We start from the raw sequence: 18,688 nt of genomic DNA, 5'->3' as shown, positions 1-18,688 counted from the left end.
TCGATCTTACTTGACAATGATTCCAGAACTCGTTCAGGCTCTGAATCTACATAATTATTTTCAAGACAATTATTAGATACCTACATCTTGTAATTCGATAATAACAACTTAAACGAACTTAATAAACCAATATTCTTTTCTTCCTTTAGGGGGAATCGGTTCCCTCCTGTGGGGGTATCGGTTCCCCCATGACATTCTGTAAATTCTGGTTCGTTTGAGGGGGTATCGGTTCCCCTTGAATGGGTACCGATTCCCCTAGCCTAGAAATCACATGTTGAGCTCGAAAATCACTTCATTTTCAGCTCAACACTTCATATTTCACTACCTTTAATATTCCTAACTTTCATATACATACTTAAACTAATTAATTTTCATTCAATACCTCTTTAATTTAAAAATTCACTCCTCCACATAGCATTCAAGAATCATACCAAATTTTCTATATGTTATAAATCCAATTCTATCACTCCAAATCTCTTAATTTAACCATTGACAAGTCAAATTCAACTTCACAATATAATAACTCCCTCTATTTCAAAAAGTTAACTTAAAAACTCTTCACATTTAATCCTTTATAACTCATTCATTTTGGAGTTTCAACATGCTTTAATCTCTAAATAATCTTTCTTATCACCCCAAACATCAAAAATTAAGTTTAAAACTCAAGAATTAACCAGTTGAAATTAAACTTACCTTTGCCATGGTGCTTACGGGAAGAAAAGAAGAAGAAGGTTGAACCAAAGTCTCCAGACTTTTCTATTTTTCATCACTTTCCACGTGCCATCTCCTATATAAAGGAGAAATAAAAACCTTTCTTATGGAATTACCATTACACCCTTCAAACTTTCCAAAAATTACCATTTAATCTAACACTGAAATTTTTCTATTTAAATCCTTGAACTTTTAACTTGTTTCGAAACCGAGCATATAGTTTTCAAAATTTGCAATTTAGTCACTGACCCTGATTTGGGATGTTACAATATCTCTCAAATCAGACAATGATATGTAATTCAACATGCTGTCATATACCATTGTCTTCAGGGATGGGAGCTGAAGCTCGACGAGAAGCCAATGACGACGTTCCAAAACAGGGATAAACACCTGCAATCATAAATAATAATTCAATTGCGCACATCAAATTTTTATTTATGAACACCTTTAAAATATTCAAAAATAAATACTAACCTTATCGACCTCCCACCACGCAGGATAAAGTTTAGCTTTTCCATTACCCAACATATATGAAGTGTCTATCTGATCCTTCAAGTGAGCTACGTGAAAAGACGTCGGCATAATAGTCCATTGCGTATTTTTCATTTTCTTTAATTTCCTTATTATCAGAAGACGTGACACACATGCATCACTATGCTGTTTTATAAAAAAAATACATATATATTAGTGAATTTCATAAATTAAAAAAAATTAATCAAAATGCAATATAAGAAGAATATAAGACTTACCCCCCGTCGAAATAGCCATTGTCTTCAACCCCTAATAACACACCCCACTAAGACCGATTAAGAAACAAATGCATATCATCGTCGAGTTTGCATATGTCAGCGTAACACCCCTGGCTTCGCTCATGTAGATAAAAATCAATTGCGGTCTTAGCCCAAAGGGTATTATCCAGAATTGTGTCCGGTAGTATTATCCTCTTCACTTCATATATCGGAATGGTACTGACCGGTAACTCATACGAAAGCCAACTCTCATCCATCATGTCGGGCACTTGAGGGGGTTTATTAATATGTCGACATATTATGCCATGTGAATCGGGCTCTCGAACGGTGGGAGGGACCTCTTGAACGATGAAAGGGGCCTCTTGAACAATAGGAGAGGCCTCTTGAATGATGACAGGTGAATCGGGCTTCTTCTTACGGAGTCTTGGCACTATTGGGGTGAACGGAAACATAATGGCACGTGCACGACGTCTGATGCGTGAACCCCGTCATGCAAGAAAAACCTGAAATAAAGCATCTACCTTATCGGGATGCTAAAAATAAATTAATACATAAATCAGTAAATAAACAAATAAATAATGCCGAAAAAGGTTATTTGTATATAGTATTAAACAAACTTACCTCATTCTGCAACGATGCAACAATCTAACGTAGAGCGACTACCTCATCATGTAAAGTATATACCTCACCACGTAAAGCCCCATTGTCATCGCGTAAAACCTCTACCTCACCACGTAAAGATCGTACCTCATCACGCCATGCACCATTGTCTTCACGTAAAGTACCGACCTCCTCACGCAAAGCATTGACCTCATCACGTAACTCCCCTAACTCATCCCGTGGAGGTGGAGAACAGGGGAGATAAATGTCGTGGAATCTTTGCTGGTCGCCTATCATGAGATGATGGTGGAGTAGAGGCTCGATGATGTGACGGAATTGGTGATGGCTCTCGTTGTGGAGTTGTATAATCGGCTCGATCAGGTGATAGCTCTGGGTTAGGTGATGGTTCTCGAAGTGAGGGTTGCTCATCATCCGTGCCATCAAAAAAACGCTTACTAGCTTGCCACCAATCAGTGGCAAGCTCAGCCTCTGTAATGGATAATTGGCCTCCTAATAATATAAAAGCTCAAACAAAGTTAAACGTCTACTAGTAATAACTTGTTTACATATGGTAGTATTTGTGTTAACTTACATCATTCATCGTCGTATATGGTAGTAACTCTTCCCAATCCAACAGCCGGATCCTCTTCCAGGAAATAGCCCTAGGAATATTATTTGATTTTTTGATTGCATATGTATGCATGCTGGGAAAAGCCTCAAATATCCAAATCTACAAACAATATAATATACAAACATTAGTAATTGTTAAATAATTAATTATAATTTTGGAAACATTATATATAAATTCTTACCTTAAAGGCCCAAATAAAGCCTGCCAAAGTGTATTTGGAACCATGGCCACGCAAACTTTTTCGGTCCTCAAAGGTAGACGACAACTTTTTCCAGGTAGTTTTCCATAGATATGAACCTCACGGAAACAGGTTCCATGCATTTAGGTTCTCTACCAATAATATTATGTCCTCATAAATAGGTTGTTTGGCCTCTTTGCCTAAAAAGTCAGCATGCAAAAGTAATAAAATGGCATACTCGGACAACATCGAGGTCATCCATCTGAGTAAAACCATCTTTAACAAATAATCTTTTCAAGTCGTCGACGTGTAAACACGGCTTCGCCTTTGCCAGCTCAGGAAAAACCTGAGATAACCATGATGGGCGGGCGATATGACTAGTGTACCTGTAACACCCCCAACCCGTATCCGACCCGGATACGAGTCTGAAGTGTCACATTGACTTTTCAAACCTTGACTCTTAAGAAAAATCCCGGGAAATTTAAAACTTTATTTAAATCAAAATAAAGACTTTATCAGAGTGCTCGTACTTAATGACTTATTACATGCCAACACTTTATACATAACCAAAAACATATTTTATCAAATATTTCTGATCTGATCTTTTGGTAAGGAAAACTGACCTGTCTTGCTCCGCATCACTCCTTACTCTTCTCGAAACCTACGTGTGAAACAATCACACGCTAAGTTGAAGACTTAGTGAGGCATAACAACTTATAATGCACTTTAAAAGCTATATTGATACATGCATGTTTTGTTCTATCATGTTACAGCAAGTTCATGCATTTTTCATATCGTATAAAATCATATCCGATTAATCGCAGTAAATACATACATACACATAATTCATCATTCACAGGTTATCATATACTCACATACTTTTTCAATCAAACACTATACACACAACATCATATCATTTCTATAGCATTTATCATACCACTAACTTATATTTGTTCATATCTCTGGATTAGCCCATGTACATATGTGAGAACTATCGATATGTGAGTCTATAGAGGTTGTGCACTATGCTGTCACCACAGCTCGTATAAATGCACCGAAGTGCCCGTAGAATTGCACCGTAGTGCCCGTAGAATTGCACCGTAGTGCCCGTAGAATGATGTCCATAAGGACCACGTAGAATTCCTTAAGAATCATATACATATACTATGGATCAAGTATGTGTCTTTCAAGACTTCACACAGGTTCCAAAGGATATACATATGTCCTAAAGAACCGAATAAACCCTCGACTCTTGGCATGCCAACTATACCCCTAGCTCTCATGACACATAACATGGGCGTTATCATTTATTTCATTTCAAAAATACACATAAACTTGTAATTCGTTTTCACATATCACGTATCATATAGCTTCTTTTCATATGATCACATAGTCACGTAGTTCACTTACCCGTAGATCATTTCTCACCCAATCACCTTTATTCATATAAACATACTTATCATATCTTGTTCACATAAGATCATATACTTCATATAATATATCGAAACACCTAGAACACTTTCATGTAGCTTATAGTCATAAGTTTTGTCTCGTAACCTATACTTGGTTTCACATATCTATTTCCTATCAATTCTTATACCATCACATAATTCCTTTAACATACATAACATATCATATAACATTATAATAGAAATACTTATAAGTCATATCACTTAAAGCACATATACTTATAGTCACATTGCTTATATCTTAATCTTATGCCTTCTCTTAAACATATATATATTCACATGTTCAGGAATTCACCATTTCATCACATAATTGGGTATTCATATAACTCATTTCATTTCATTTCATATCTATATATATATATATATCCTCAAGATTATCCTAATATAAATCATATAGCACTCTTATATTTCGTATTCATCTAGGGCAGACTTATAAACATATCTCACTTCTATTATTTCTATATATATCTAATCTGTTACTTAATTCAATTTCATAGCTCTTATAACTTCTCATATAAATTCACAATTTCTATCATTCAACCCATGTGTTATAGTTTATTTAAATCTATGAATCTTTCCCATCTAGCTTATCTTATACGTTCATCTTATCATTTATGTTCAAATCCCCTAGTTGGTGTACTATTCTCACTTCATCCTATAGATCAATATTATCCAGCTTATTTCACTTATCATATAATAATATAATTATATTTTACTATGATCACATAGTTTATATCTCATACTTTGCTTTCTCATGTTCACCTATATCATATCATATGGCTCATATCTTTCTCATGCAGTCACATAGTTCAGTTTCACATATGTATATATATATATATACATTATATAGCACATACTTCTCATAACAATACATTCAAAAGCATGTCAACACATATATTCATGCATACATACAATTCATGCTATTCATATACGTATAATCATATATTCATGCATTCTAACATAGGAAATAGACTTGTCGCAAGTCTTGTTTCCATTTAGCACCATAAACTAACTAATATGCACTCACCTGGCCTCACTAGCCAATTCAAATCTCTTATCTTTCCCTTGATCGATCTTACTTGCCAAACGTTCCGGAATTTCTCTATGCGTAGAATCTACATAAATGTACATTTCGAGACAATCAATAGATACCTACACCTTGTAATTGGATACTATCAATTTAAATGAACTTATTAAATCCATATTCCCAATTTTCCTTTAGGGGGAATCGGTTCCCCCCCTATGGGGGTATCGGTTCCCCCATGACATACTGGAAATTCTTGTTCGTTTGAAGGGGTATCGGTTCCCCTTGAATGGGTACCGATTCCCCTTGCCCAGAAATCATATTTTGAGCTCGAAAATCCTTCATTTTCAGCTCAACACATCATACTTCACTCCCTTTAATATTCCTAACTTTCATACACATACTTAAACTCATTTCTACTCCATAATCCCTTCTTTAAACTCAAAATTCTATCTTCCATATAAGATTCAAAAATCATACCAAATTTCCAATGTGTTCTAATTCCAATTCTGACACTTCCTACCTCTTAATTAGCTTCTTGACAAGTCAAAAATCTGATTTAAACATCAAAAACTCATCCATATCAAAATTTCATCTAAAAACTCATTTTCCAAATCATTATCTAAATCACTTATCTTGTTGCTTTAATGTCATATAAGCTTTCCTTTAGCTTATATAACATTCAAGCTTTCATTTCCAATCTTAACAATCAAAGAAACTACCAAGTTCAATTTCTTACCTATAATTGCAAGCCCACGTTTGGAGGAGGAAGAGAAGAAAGTAAGGAAGAATGAAGAAGAAATGGGAGGTTCTGGAACCTAAAATCACACGTGATTCTCATATATCCCCTTAAAATCTTATTTTAATTAAAATTTCCTTACAAATGACCATTTGGTCCCTACCTCCATCTCATATTTACTAACCATACTTTTAAACTATATAATTATTCTACTTTAATCACCAAATTCTGAAACTTTACAATTTGGTCACTAACCCGGTATTGCGGATGTTACAGTACCGACCTATATTATCGTGTCCGAAGCGTAGACTAGTGATTAAGCAAAACTCCTCCCGCCCAAAACAAGTATTCGCCGGAGGAAAATGAAACCATATCTCTTCATCACCATGTTGTATCCTCTCAGGTAGATCGTTAGTCATGGTCTGAAGAAACAAATGGGTCAACATAGCATCTCCACTTGGATGTTGTACTTTCAGCCATGGCCCGAAACAAGTATCCTCAAACAATTTTCTTTGTACAAGTGTAAGCGTCGACGCAATTGTAGTGGCTATGCTTAATTTATTCCTTAAGGTCAATGAAGCCGAAAAAAATTCTACAAAAACAATAAACATACCAAGTTAGATATACCAAAAACTACAAATTATACACTATAAACAAACATGATATTAAACAGTGAAAACGAAGCCAAATATGTTTCAAACTTGCATGGTATTCACCCAAGTCATTATTCTATCATAGTTCACAAAATGCATCAGAAAACATTCCAGAAGTAAGCACTTATATAAACATTTAAAAGGACAATATATAGGTTTAGTGCAGGTTCAAGGACAACAAAAAGAGTAGTAGTTTATTCTTGAAACTTAAATTCGCAACACTGTGAAGTTAATATTTGTCTTTGTTTTTTGGTTGAAGTAATGCAATTCATTCAAGTTTCAATTTGCAGAAGAAGAATAGTTTCTGAAACTTAAAATTGCAACGCGAAATGAAAATCGCAACGTGAAATGAAAATCGCAACGCGAAACTAAAATCGCGTTGCGATTTTCATTTTCGTGTTGTGAATTTCAGTTTCAAATAGTCTTCTGCAAATTGAAATTTGAATGAATTGCATTACTTCAACCAAAAGACAAAACAAAGACAAATACTAACTTCACATGGTTAAAGACTAAACAGTTTAGCAGTATTGGCTGCAACCGAATGAATTTACTAAGCAATCTAAGTGAAATGGTTAATCTATTATTGAAATTACCAGTAAATTTATCATAAATTTAAATATGAAAAATATAATAATACAAAAATTTCAAAATAAAAATAATTAAAAAAACTAACCCTCGGTGGTTGATTTTCCATTTCTGACCGTGAATGGTTGTGAGGGTGGCTCTCAGAGATGGAGATAGACGGATTTCGCCGGAGATGGGGACAGATGTCGTCGTAGAGAGTGAGAGATGGAGATGGGACTGAGTTGTGATTTAGGGTTTAGGTTATGATTTACGTTTATACTGTTTACATTTGTGTTACGAAATTAATATTGTATTTCGAATTCGAAAATAAAATTTGAGTTGCGAAAATAAATGCGCTTTGCGAATTTGACTTATGTGTTTCGAATTTGACTTATGTGTTGCGAATTTTTAGTGTTGTGATTTACATATTCGTGTTGCGAATTTGGAATCTGAGTTGCGAAATTGGAGTTCGCGTTGCGAATTTGTTGGTCATTTTCGCAAATCTAAAAAAAGTTGGTTAAAATTGTATATTATAATGCATTTTCGGGCACTGAAGTTATTTTCTCTAATAAGAATGGTTAAGAATTGTTTTGGGATATAAGTTATTTGTTACAGTACACGTGAAATTCGTCAAGGGTTGTGACAAATTTAATACAATTTTGGTCCATATCATGTGACGAGTTTTAATTTTTAATATATTTTATGAAACTTGTAACGGATAAGTTTCGCAAACACTATAACAAATGGCCTAGATCTCAAAAATAAATTTAAATATGCCTTATTTTTCTAATTAATTATTCCGCTTGCGTTATTAACCTAATGTTACCACGTTACGGAAAAAAATAACTGAATTATTTTGAGGTTGATAATAACTTTATTTGATTTTTACAATTTAACCAATTTATAAGTTTATTAGTCTGAAAAATCCTAATATAAATAATTAAGTTTAAATTTTTTTAAATAATTAATTAACTGAATCAAATTATTTAAAAAATTAAATTATATTAATTTAATCAAATTATATAAATGTATTTGACATAAACGATTTATTTTAATACCAAATCCTAAATTATAAAATTTAAAATTTTAATATTAAAATATAAGATCCCAAATCCTGAATACTAAATAAGATGTATAAATATTAAAATAGATGAATTTATATAAATTGAAATTTAAACAAATGTGATATAATTTTTTGAGTTAATAAATTATTCAACATAAATATGAATCTAAGAAAAACTTAATTAAAATATTCTTATAGTGAATTCAACTGCAATAATGAAATTTGATGACAAATAAAACTCGTTTCTGACTTCTATTAGTCATGGGGAATTGGGCATAACTCAGCAGGAAAGTTTATTTATTGGGCTACAACGGGTAACGAAGACCCAAAAGGCCTTATAAGAAAGTTCTTCGTCTACAAAAGAAGCCTAATTTACAATAACGAAAACTTGTAGGTCTCTCAATTTGAAAACCAGAATACAGATTGAAGAGCAGCAGCCACCTTTGAGATTGTGCGAAGGTTCAATGTCCTATTAAGAGCACTGGTTTGAGCGCCATCATCTCCTTTCCTCCCCGTGTTTAATCTTTCTTCTTTCTTTTTACCTTGCTCCCAATTCCTACCTTGTCTTCTTCAACTCTTTTCAAGCAACACAGAGGTAATTGGCAGGTGGGGAGACGTCAAGTAACCCTAATTATACCTCTAAGGATCCCGCCCATACTGTTTCAGCGGCGAGTTTCGGTATTTTGTGCCGCGTTGGAGCTAAAATCGTTTGCTGAACGCAGATACGAATTCTTTCCCTTTGTAGTATATATAGCGCCTGAGAATCAATATAACCTAATTACCCAATTTTGTTTTAAGATTCCCAATACGTTACACGTCTATTTTTGTTGTTTTAGCTCTTCATGTTGTTGTTGTTGTTGTAACTTAGAGAAGAACAAAAGAATGAGTGACTCTGATACTAGGAAGATTAGGAATATATGCATATTAGCACATGTTGATCACGGTAAAACCACATTGGCTGATCATTTGATAGCCGCTACAGGTGGTGGCGTGCTGCACCCTAAATTAGCTGGTAAACTTAGGTTTATGGATTATCTTGATGAAGAGCAAAGAAGAGCAATAACGATGAAGAGTTCTTCTATAGCTCTTCACTATAAAGATTATGAGATTAACCTTATAGATTCACCTGGTCATATGGATTTTGTAGTGAGGTGTCTACTGCTGCACGGCTGAGCGATGGTGGATTGGTTTGGTTGATGCTGTTGAGGGTGTTCATATTCAAACTCACGCAGTCTTGCGTCAATCTTGGATCGAGAAGGTTACCCCGTGTTTAGTTCTTAATAAGATTGATAGGTTAATATGTGAATTGAAGTTGAGCCCTATGGAAGCTTATAACCGGTTATTGAGGATTGTTCTTGAGGTCAATGGGATTATGAGTACATATAAGTCTGAGAAATATCTGTCTGATGTTGATTCCTTGCTTGCTGGTCCTGCTGGTGAGGTGTGTGATGAGAATTTGGAGTCTATTGAGGACGATGAGGAGGATACTTTTCAGCCCCAAAAAGGAAATGTGGCATTTGTCTGTGCTTTGGATGGTTGGGGTTTTACCATTAACGAGTTTGCTAATTTTTATGCCTCTAAGCTTGGGGCGAGTACATCTGCGCTTCAGAAGGCTCTCTGGGGTCCTCGCTATTTCAATCCCAAGACAAAAATGATTGTTGGGAAGAAGGGAATAGGTGGAGGAAGCAAGGCTCGGCCAATGTTTGTGCAATTTGTACTTGAACCACTTTGGCAGGTTTACCATGCTGCTTTGGAGCCAGATGGGGACAAAGGGACACTTGGGAAAGTGATTAAATCTTTTAATTTGTCTATTCCTCCTCGTGAACTGCAGAATAAGGACCCAAAGATTTTGCTTCAAGCTGTCATGAGTAAGTGGCTTCCTTTGTCAGATGCAGTTTTGTCAATGGTGGTGAAGTGTATGCCAGATCCAGTTTCTGCTCAGTCTCTTAGGATTTCACGTTTGCTTCCCAAAAGAGAGATTCTTGATAAAGGGGCTGACTCTAATGTGTTTGCAGAGGCTGATCTAGTGAGAAAGTCTGTTGAAGCTTGTGATTCTAGCCCTGAAGCCCCATGTATTGCTTTTGTATCTAAGATGTTTGCAGTTCCAACAAAGATGCTTCCCCAACGAGGTCCACAGGGGGAAATTTTAAACAATTTCACTGAAGAAGGTGGAACTATTGAATCTGATGAGTGTTTCCTTGCATTTGCTAGGATTTTTAGTGGGTTCTTAGATCAGGACAAAGACTTTTGTGCTTTCAGCTCTATATGATCCATTGAGAGGGGAATCAATGCAGAAGCATGTGCAGGAAGCTGAACTGCATTCCTTATATTTGATGATGGGTCAAGGTCTGAAACCAGTGACCTGTGCAAGGGCTGGGAATATTTTGGCAATTCGTGGACTTGGCCAACATATATTAAAAAGTGCAACTCTTTCGTCCACAATGAACTGTTGGCCTTTCTCCAGTATGGCGTTCCAGGTTGCCCCTACCCTAAGGGTTGCAATTGAACCCTCTGATCCTGCAGATATGGGTGCACTTATGAAAGGCCTGAGGCTTCTGAATCGAGCTGATCCATTTGTGGAGGTCACTGTTTCCTCTAGAGGGGAACATGTGCTGGCAGCTGCTGGTGAGGTTCATCTAGAAAGATGCATTAAGGATTTGAAGGATAGATTTGCAAAGGTGAGCCTGGAAGTTTCTCCACCTCTTGTGTCCTTTAAAGAGACCATAGAGGGTGATATATCTAATACATTGGAGGATTTGAAACTGTTTAGTTCTGGCTCGGACTATGTTGAAAAAATGACTTCAAATGGAAGATGTACCATCCGTGTTAAAGTCATGAAACTTCCACCTATGCTAACCAAGGTACTTGATGAAAGTGCTGATTTGCTTTCAGATATTATCGGAGGTAAACTGGGGCAGAGTGCTAAAAGCTTGGAAATGCATACATCAAGTCTGACTGAAAATGAGAGTCCAATTGAAGTGCTCAGAAAGCGCATTTTTGATGCTCTGGAGAGTGATTTTTTGTGTGGAAATGAAAATGACAAGGATCAGGCTGAAAAAAGCAAAGGTAAATGGTTCAAGTATCTTAGGAGGATCTGGGCACTTGGTCCAAGGCAGGTTGGCCCTAACATCCTTTTCACTCCAGATTACGAAATGGAGAATGATGATGGCACAATTCTGATACATGGCTCACCTTATGTATCTCTGAGATTGGGCTTAGCTGATAATTCTAGTGCTAATGATATTGTTGCGATTACATCTTCGGAACTGACTCAAACCATTTATGGAGAAGCAGAGAGTCTGGAAAGTAGTCTGATGTCTGGATTTCAACTGTCTACTGCAGCTGGCCCCTTATGTGATGAACCAATGTGGGGATTAGCCTTTGTCGTTGAAGCTTATATCTCTCCCTCAATTGTGCAGGCCGGTGACTCAGAACCTAACCAATTATCTGAGCAGTATGGTCTTTTAACTGGACAGATAATGACAGCGGTCAAGGAGGCCTGTAGAGGAGCTGTGCTTCAGAGGAAGCCTAGGCTTGTTGAAGCCATGTACTTCTGTGAGCTGAATACACCAACTGAGTATTTGGGCCCTATGTATGCAGTGCTTGCCCGGAGGCGAGCCCGAGTTTTGAAGGAAGAAATGCAGGAAGGCTCTTCTCTTTTTACAGTGCATGCCTATGTGCCAGTTTCTGAAAGTTTTGGTTTTGCTGATGAGCTAAGGAGATGGACATCTGGGGCTTCTAGTGCCCTTCTAGTTCTTAGTCACTGGGAAGCGCTTCCCGATGATCCATTTTTTGTACCGAAAACAGAAGAGGAGATAGAAGAATTTGGTGACGGTGCTAGTGTTCTTCCAAATACAGCTAGAAAGCTCATTAATGCTGTGAGGCGGCGGAAGGGTTTGCCTGTTGATGAAAAAGTAATTCAGCATGCAACAAAGCAGAGGACACTAGCTCGTAAAGTGTAAAAGTTTTGAGATCTATGCTATTATCTTCACATGATAGGGGTAATATGTTCTTATATACAAATTACTTTTCCTTATCAATTTTGTTCCCCCCCCCCCCCAAAAAAATAAAATAAAATAAACGGGTAGTAGATGTAGCACTCTCTTTTTGAAATGACAGTTTGAACACTGATCAATAAAAATGATGTTACAAACAGGATATCGATCACAGTTTGACCATCTTTGGATTATTTTTTGCATATTGCTGTTGTGAGATTGAGTTTTGTTACTCATGCTAAAGCTGAGCAAAATTTTTCGAAAGTGGTATCCGACGATAACTTGATCTACCTCTCCCATTAGTCAGGGGTTCTTACTTTTCATTGTGATTCCTTCTTCGAGCTAAGATTTTTTTTGGCTGCCCTCCTGGTTCAAGGCTTCGGCCTGATTAATCCGGATCGACCTGGGTCGCACACCTGGTTGTGGTGGGTAAGTCTCCCAACAGAGATTTTTTTGCATACATAAGGACTTAAACTCGAGAATTACTTAAATGATATTAAGTTATTTACCACTTGAACCAACTCCGTTGGTGTTTTTCGATTACTGCGGATGTAGGCAATGGCCTGCTCAGGAATCAAAGGAAGATTCTTGGTTGCATTTGATGATTGAAATGCATTTAAGAAAGCTTAATATCCTTCATTGCTTAAATTTAGCAGTTGATGTCCTTTGATGAACAGATGAAGAAGGTTGAAAGCTTAAACTTTACCTTCTCGATAAGAATGTTCCTAGTAAAGATTCTTCTAAAAGTCTCATCTTATGTGGGTTCAAATCTGATATTTGCCTTGGAAATGTAATACAGTTATGCTTAATAAAAAAAGATCGAGATCCATTAATTGATCGATTGATTAAAGATGTTAATGTTGTCCCAATTTGTGTGGGTTCGAATCTTAAAAATATTATAATAAAAAAATCCCCAAAACAGCAAGCTGTAGAAAGAGTTTGCAAGTCAATGAGATTAACAAGGCTGATAGCTGAAGTCAAAAGGTTGCATGAAAAGAAAAGACAAATACTTGGCGATAGTGCCAGCGTTCCTTGGTAGAATGAATGTGAGGACTCGACTCTGATTGAGAAAATTCACCAGCTAAAACTAGTTATGTTTAATTCCTCATTGAATTGCAACAACAGAATTTCTAGCAGCTAAAAGTGCCTGCATATAGAAACATGCAAATCAGGGTGAACTCAACAGTTTATGACATGTAATGGAAATAAGATTCAAATAATAATAATAACAATGTTGGAGAATGAATGATTTTTAAGTTACGAGGAAAAGCTGATTGCCAGATTCTTTCTCAACACAAGCGAGATATTAATAAAAGGGTTCAGTCTTACAGCAATGAAGAAGGTTTTGCCTCCCAGTTCTGGGATAAATATTAGCAACAATGCCTGAAACAAGAGAAAAATGATTCAACTACTATCATTCAAGACGTGTGGTCATATTTGCAGAAACACACTACGGGAGAAAGTTTAGCATTGATATTCTTCTTTCTGAACTCACTTTGCAAAGCACAGTGATTTGGAAGTATTTGATGTGTTCAACTAGGAGGGGAAACAAGAAATAAAGCATCAGTCATGTACCCGGATTGAAAACACTGGGATCACTTTATTTCTAAATGGTAAACAGAAGAGTTTCTTCTTTAGCTTAATACAAAAAAATGCCCATAAACTTTAGCGCATTGTTGAACAATGTAGTTGAGACACTACACCATTCACTAGTTGATCACCTTAAGTTTATTCAATGAACTTGTTTATTAAAACAAACACACAAATGCATACAAAGCTTGCACAAATTACATTCCAATACATCAAACTAGAAACTCCCAGGGCTAAATTGCTTAATAGAATTCATACAACTTAATATCCATCTTAAGACGAAAATATTGGTGCCCTCCTGAGCCATAGTCTGAAACGTTGCAATGCCTCTGGCCATGAAGAAATCCCGGTTCCCCGACAACCGACAGATCTCTCGTCTTCTCCATCATCATGTCCGCACCCATAATGTTCAGAGTTCCCTTGTAATCACTCGAGTTAAAGATCAGAGTGTAAGCAAACCACGCATTGTAGGTGGTTTCATGTCGTAGAAGTAGAAACCTGTGCTCTTGCAACGGGAGGAGAAAGTAGGTGCTGATCTTTTGTTATCGGATCATCGAATACCACCAGCATCCCGAAGTTGGTGTTTCTAGCCGGTCGCATTGGCCGTAGTCGCATTAGCGACGTCATCGCCGCCGAAGAGGATGTCATGATAGTAGAGGACAATCGTTTGCATGGTTTTGTCGGATTGAATAGTTTTCTGGTAGCGGAGACGGAGTAATGTTGGGACACAAAAAGGGTTAAGAGGAAAACACAACATGATTTCACTACAAGAGACTTCAGTCTAATGAACAGAGAGGTTGCTTGATTGAGGCTTGTGTCGGATGGAACCAACTCTCTTCGTCATGTCTACATAGAGTGTAAATGCACACGTGAAGGCCGCTTAGATCCAAATAATAAAAGGGCAGTAGTGGTTACTTAAAATAGGGCTGAACATATAAAAACAATATTGGAAATAACATGGACATAGACATGGAATCATAGATGAACCGCAGGATTATAACCGCGATTGTCTCTTTAAAAATTTTAATTTTTCATATAATAATTTAAATATTTTTTATATTTATATTTATATTGATAATTTATTTTTATCACTTAAAATTTAATATTTTTTATTAAGAATAAATTTATTTTTTAAAAGTTTTATAAATTCACCATCTAAGATTAAACTTTATCTTATTTTACATAATAATAATATTAATAATAATAATGATGATGATGATTTTCTGCTTTAGTTTCGAGTATGGTCCACGTCATCCCAATTTTCATTGGTGAACCGTAGAAGATTGCTCTACTCCAACTAACAACTACTCCATAAGAAAGAAAAAAAACTACAACCTGCCCCTGAATCTTCTTCGATAAGAGAAATCCTCTAAGTTTATCATCCAAAATGACAATATTACTCGTCTTTCAATATTAAAAAAAGTAATATATATATATATATATATATATATACTATCATTTTTTTAAATACATTTAATTCGTCCCTCTCTTTGACGAAAAAAAGTTTTTATTCCATAAGAAGAAATGATTTGAAATTTTAATAATATTAAGGTAAAGATTAAATGGAGATTATACTTCAAATTTTGTTTGGTTCAATTTTTTTAAAATATAGTATAAATTCACTTGATAAAGAATTAAAAGAGAAAATAAAATTTATGGTACATATCGAGACTATCGAGTTTACCGTCTAGGATTAAAGTGTGTTTTTACCATTAAGATAATGATAATCACCATGAGATTGTAACTCGTGTCACTAACAAAAATAGATATCGAAATGTTAACATATGAATCTGATTAAAATGAAATTAATAATTTGAGGATGAAATAAATCAGATTACTTTATTTGAAATGGTTGACCAGTAAGGGGAAACCCCTTTTCTTTTTCTTTTTCTTTTTCATTTTCCTATTTTTCCATTTGTATCGAGTACACTCAAATCATTTTCCTTTCTTCCCTCCAGTCATTTCAATTTTCTACTAAACCAGGCCTCCTCATTAATGCTGAACCAAGCAAAGTCTAAGACAAATTACTAGGTGCAGGGTCGAGTAGAGGGAGATTTCCTTTCGAGTTTTTTTTATCCTGGGTGCAGGGTAATAATGATGGCATCACCAGTTTCCAGCTAACTAAAAACAACAGGGTGTCATTCCTTTATCCTGTTTATGAGAGAGCTTAATGAAAAGTTTATTTCCATCTAGTTCAATCCTTTGCCATAGTTAATAGTTCTACTAAGGTTACTTTAGATTCAAGATGTTACACTGGCAGTTCACATTTCAGTAAGAAAAAACGCAAATCAAGGTTGAAAAGTACTTCTACGCGCAATGAATTTTCTTCAAGATGTAAATTGCATATGAAAACATTGCCAATTAAAAAGAATACAAACAAAGAAATAAATTCACTGAAACTATTCAAAGAAAGGTTTGATAATGATCATAAAACTTAGTCTTTCATAAGCAATGCTACACGAAAAGAATAGTTATCCTCGATATTTAAATCAGTCAAGCTCCTAGAGAAGGCAAGACTTGTCCAAATCCATGCCATCTTACCAAAGAAACTCACCACAACCAGGTTTGACTGATGTAGGTGCTTTTCAAAGGATATCAAATTGCTTCTCCTCATATACTCTCCACAGAACCCTGTTTTCATAGTTGGAGGTTCCTCGCCTCAACACCTACTGAATATTAACAAATTGCAACAGCATGGATTTCGGGGAAAACTACCCTGCTATCCACTTGGATCCTTGTTACGAAGCCTATAAACTATTCGCCCCTTGGTTGAATCGTAAGGACTCATTTCAACTCTAACTTTATCTCCAGGCAATACACGTACAAAATTCTTCCGTATCTTTCCCGAAAGATAACCTATAATTAAATCCTTATTGTCCAAAAGAACTCGAAACATACCATTAGAAAGTGACTCGGTAATTAAACCTCATGAACAATTTCTTGTCTCCCTGCTTCGCCGCAGTTTTCTCAAACTTGCTTTTGACTACCCTATCAATTCAGGGCCCTTGAGCTTGCTTTCTTGCAAGTTATTGTTTTCGTTGACACCTTATTCAGATTGAATTTTACCCTGCTGCTGTAAAACAACGAATGAGACTTAAAAGTGTTAGATTTTCATTGTTTCCAACCAAGCAGTATTTCAAGATTCAAATTTTAGAAATCGCAACATCCTTGATGACGAAATGGTTATCTAAGATATCAGTTTTTTCATGAATCATCATACAAATGCTTCCATATGGATTATGGAGTTGGATTAAAAAGATTTTTTACGCAAATTAACACTTGATTATTAGATTAAACCAGCATTAACCACAAAATTAGAAGAGCAAGACACAGAAACCAACAGCGAATTTCAAAACTAAGTCAAACATATTATATACAGCAGAACCCAGAAGTAATATAAAGTAAATATTAGAAATTGGTGTCAGACAGTGAACAGAAAGAAGTAAAAAAAATTAACCAAAAGGAGGCATATAATTATAGAATAATTTACACAAAGATGATGGCTTACTTGATGAAAAAGCAAGTGGGAACCTTATGTTGGCGGGGAAGAACCAGAAAGGAGAATGGAGTGTGAAGATTGGAGCAGAGGGAAGCCATGATGTCGAAACCCTAAGCTCACACTGTAAAGCGGGAATGGATTGGCTTTCAATCCTCTAGCTCAAAACTGATGCTATGTTATCCGATCAGAGTTATCCAGTGCGACAAGGCCTATACTTTTTAGGTTGCGCTAATTGATAAATCAAAGAAGGACTATTTACAAATAAAATGTTCAAATTATGTTTTTATTTTGTTTTAAACATTTGAAGTTTTGTAATTAAAATAAATATTTTATATTTTATATTTTATTTCATTCATAATACATAAAAAAAAACAAACAATTGCATGACCTAATTTTTAATCATTTATATTTTAAAATACCTAAATTTTTTATTTTCCATCTCAGTTTCTTTCCTGAAAAATAAAACAAAAAACTGAACAGTACATGTAGCGTATGTAATTAGAGTGTAGTGTGGTACAAAACGTATAGTATGGTATGGTATTCCTACTATACTAGACCTACTTGACTTGTATTGGTAAAGTTAGGAATCAGTCGGTTGAATTTTGGTTATCCAACAGATGCTTGATGGGTAATCCAACAAATTCCTGAAGTTTAAACCTTTCTTCGTTCTTCCATTCATGCTTCCATGGAAGATCGATCACAGTAAAAAGTAAAAAGAAAATACATGCCACACTTTGCTTTCGTACTTGTATACAAATTGTGTCTATGTATTGTTTTATTAGCATGTTAATTTTGTTTTAAAAGGATGTTTTTCCTTTAGTCTATTAGTTGTTGAGATTGATTTTGATTGATTTGGAATTTTGGGTCTTGTATTTGGTGAATGAGGACATGGTTTGTTCATTTTCTTTTCTTAAACTGAGTTGAGATGATGTTTTGTTGATAAAACTACATTTTCAGTCCTCATATGATTCATGTTGGTTATTTGATCACTGTTCTACCAAATTTTTTAAATGTTTTTGTTGGTCCATAGAGTGTTTCTTGTCTGTTAGGTTAGATTGTATGTTTCTAATGCCCTTTCTTCATTTTTATTAGGTTGGGTTATATGTTTGTAATGTCCTTTCTTCATGTTTGATTGGGGAAAAACCTAATGGAGCTAAATTGGCTTACCATGAAACACTATCTCTAGAGGTTTAGGGCTTGTAAAAAATAACTTCTGTCTCTAA

At 35.4% G+C, this 18,688-nt stretch overlaps 1 protein-coding gene, 1 long non-coding RNA gene and 1 pseudogene across 2 annotated transcripts; 1 reads left to right on the top strand and 2 right to left on the bottom strand.

The window, feature by feature from the left end:
• Positions 1-8,691: 8,691 nt before the first annotated feature.
• LOC120155332 (elongation factor-like GTPase 1) lies at positions 8,692-12,463 on the top strand. Its single transcript, XM_039166883.1, is given in 4 exon segments — positions 8,692-9,516; positions 9,519-9,566; positions 9,569-10,610; positions 10,612-12,463. Coding segments are annotated over 4 exon segments (3,075 nt in total). The 5' UTR covers positions 8,692-9,263; the 3' UTR covers positions 12,344-12,463.
• Positions 12,464-14,126: 1,663 nt separating this feature from the next.
• LOC120155213 lies at positions 14,127-14,750 on the bottom strand (annotated as a pseudogene).
• A 2,238-nt stretch (positions 14,751-16,988) lies between these two features.
• LOC120155214 lies at positions 16,989-17,613 on the bottom strand. The gene is made up of 2 exons (XR_005518949.1): positions 17,475-17,613; positions 16,989-17,039 (listed from the first exon to the last, which is right to left on the bottom strand). It is a non-coding gene; the product is annotated as an uncharacterized LOC120155214 (long non-coding RNA).
• Between the last annotated feature and the right edge of the window lie 1,075 nt (positions 17,614-18,688).

The sequence above is a fragment of the Hibiscus syriacus genome, unplaced genomic scaffold (genome assembly GCF_006381635.1).
Source record: "Hibiscus syriacus cultivar Baekdansim isolate YM2019G1 unplaced genomic scaffold, ASM638163v2 tig00111166_pilon, whole genome shotgun sequence".
NCBI lineage: Eukaryota > Viridiplantae > Streptophyta > Magnoliopsida > Malvales > Malvaceae > Hibiscus > Hibiscus syriacus.
This window is presented reverse-complemented; position numbering and strand designations above follow the sequence as displayed.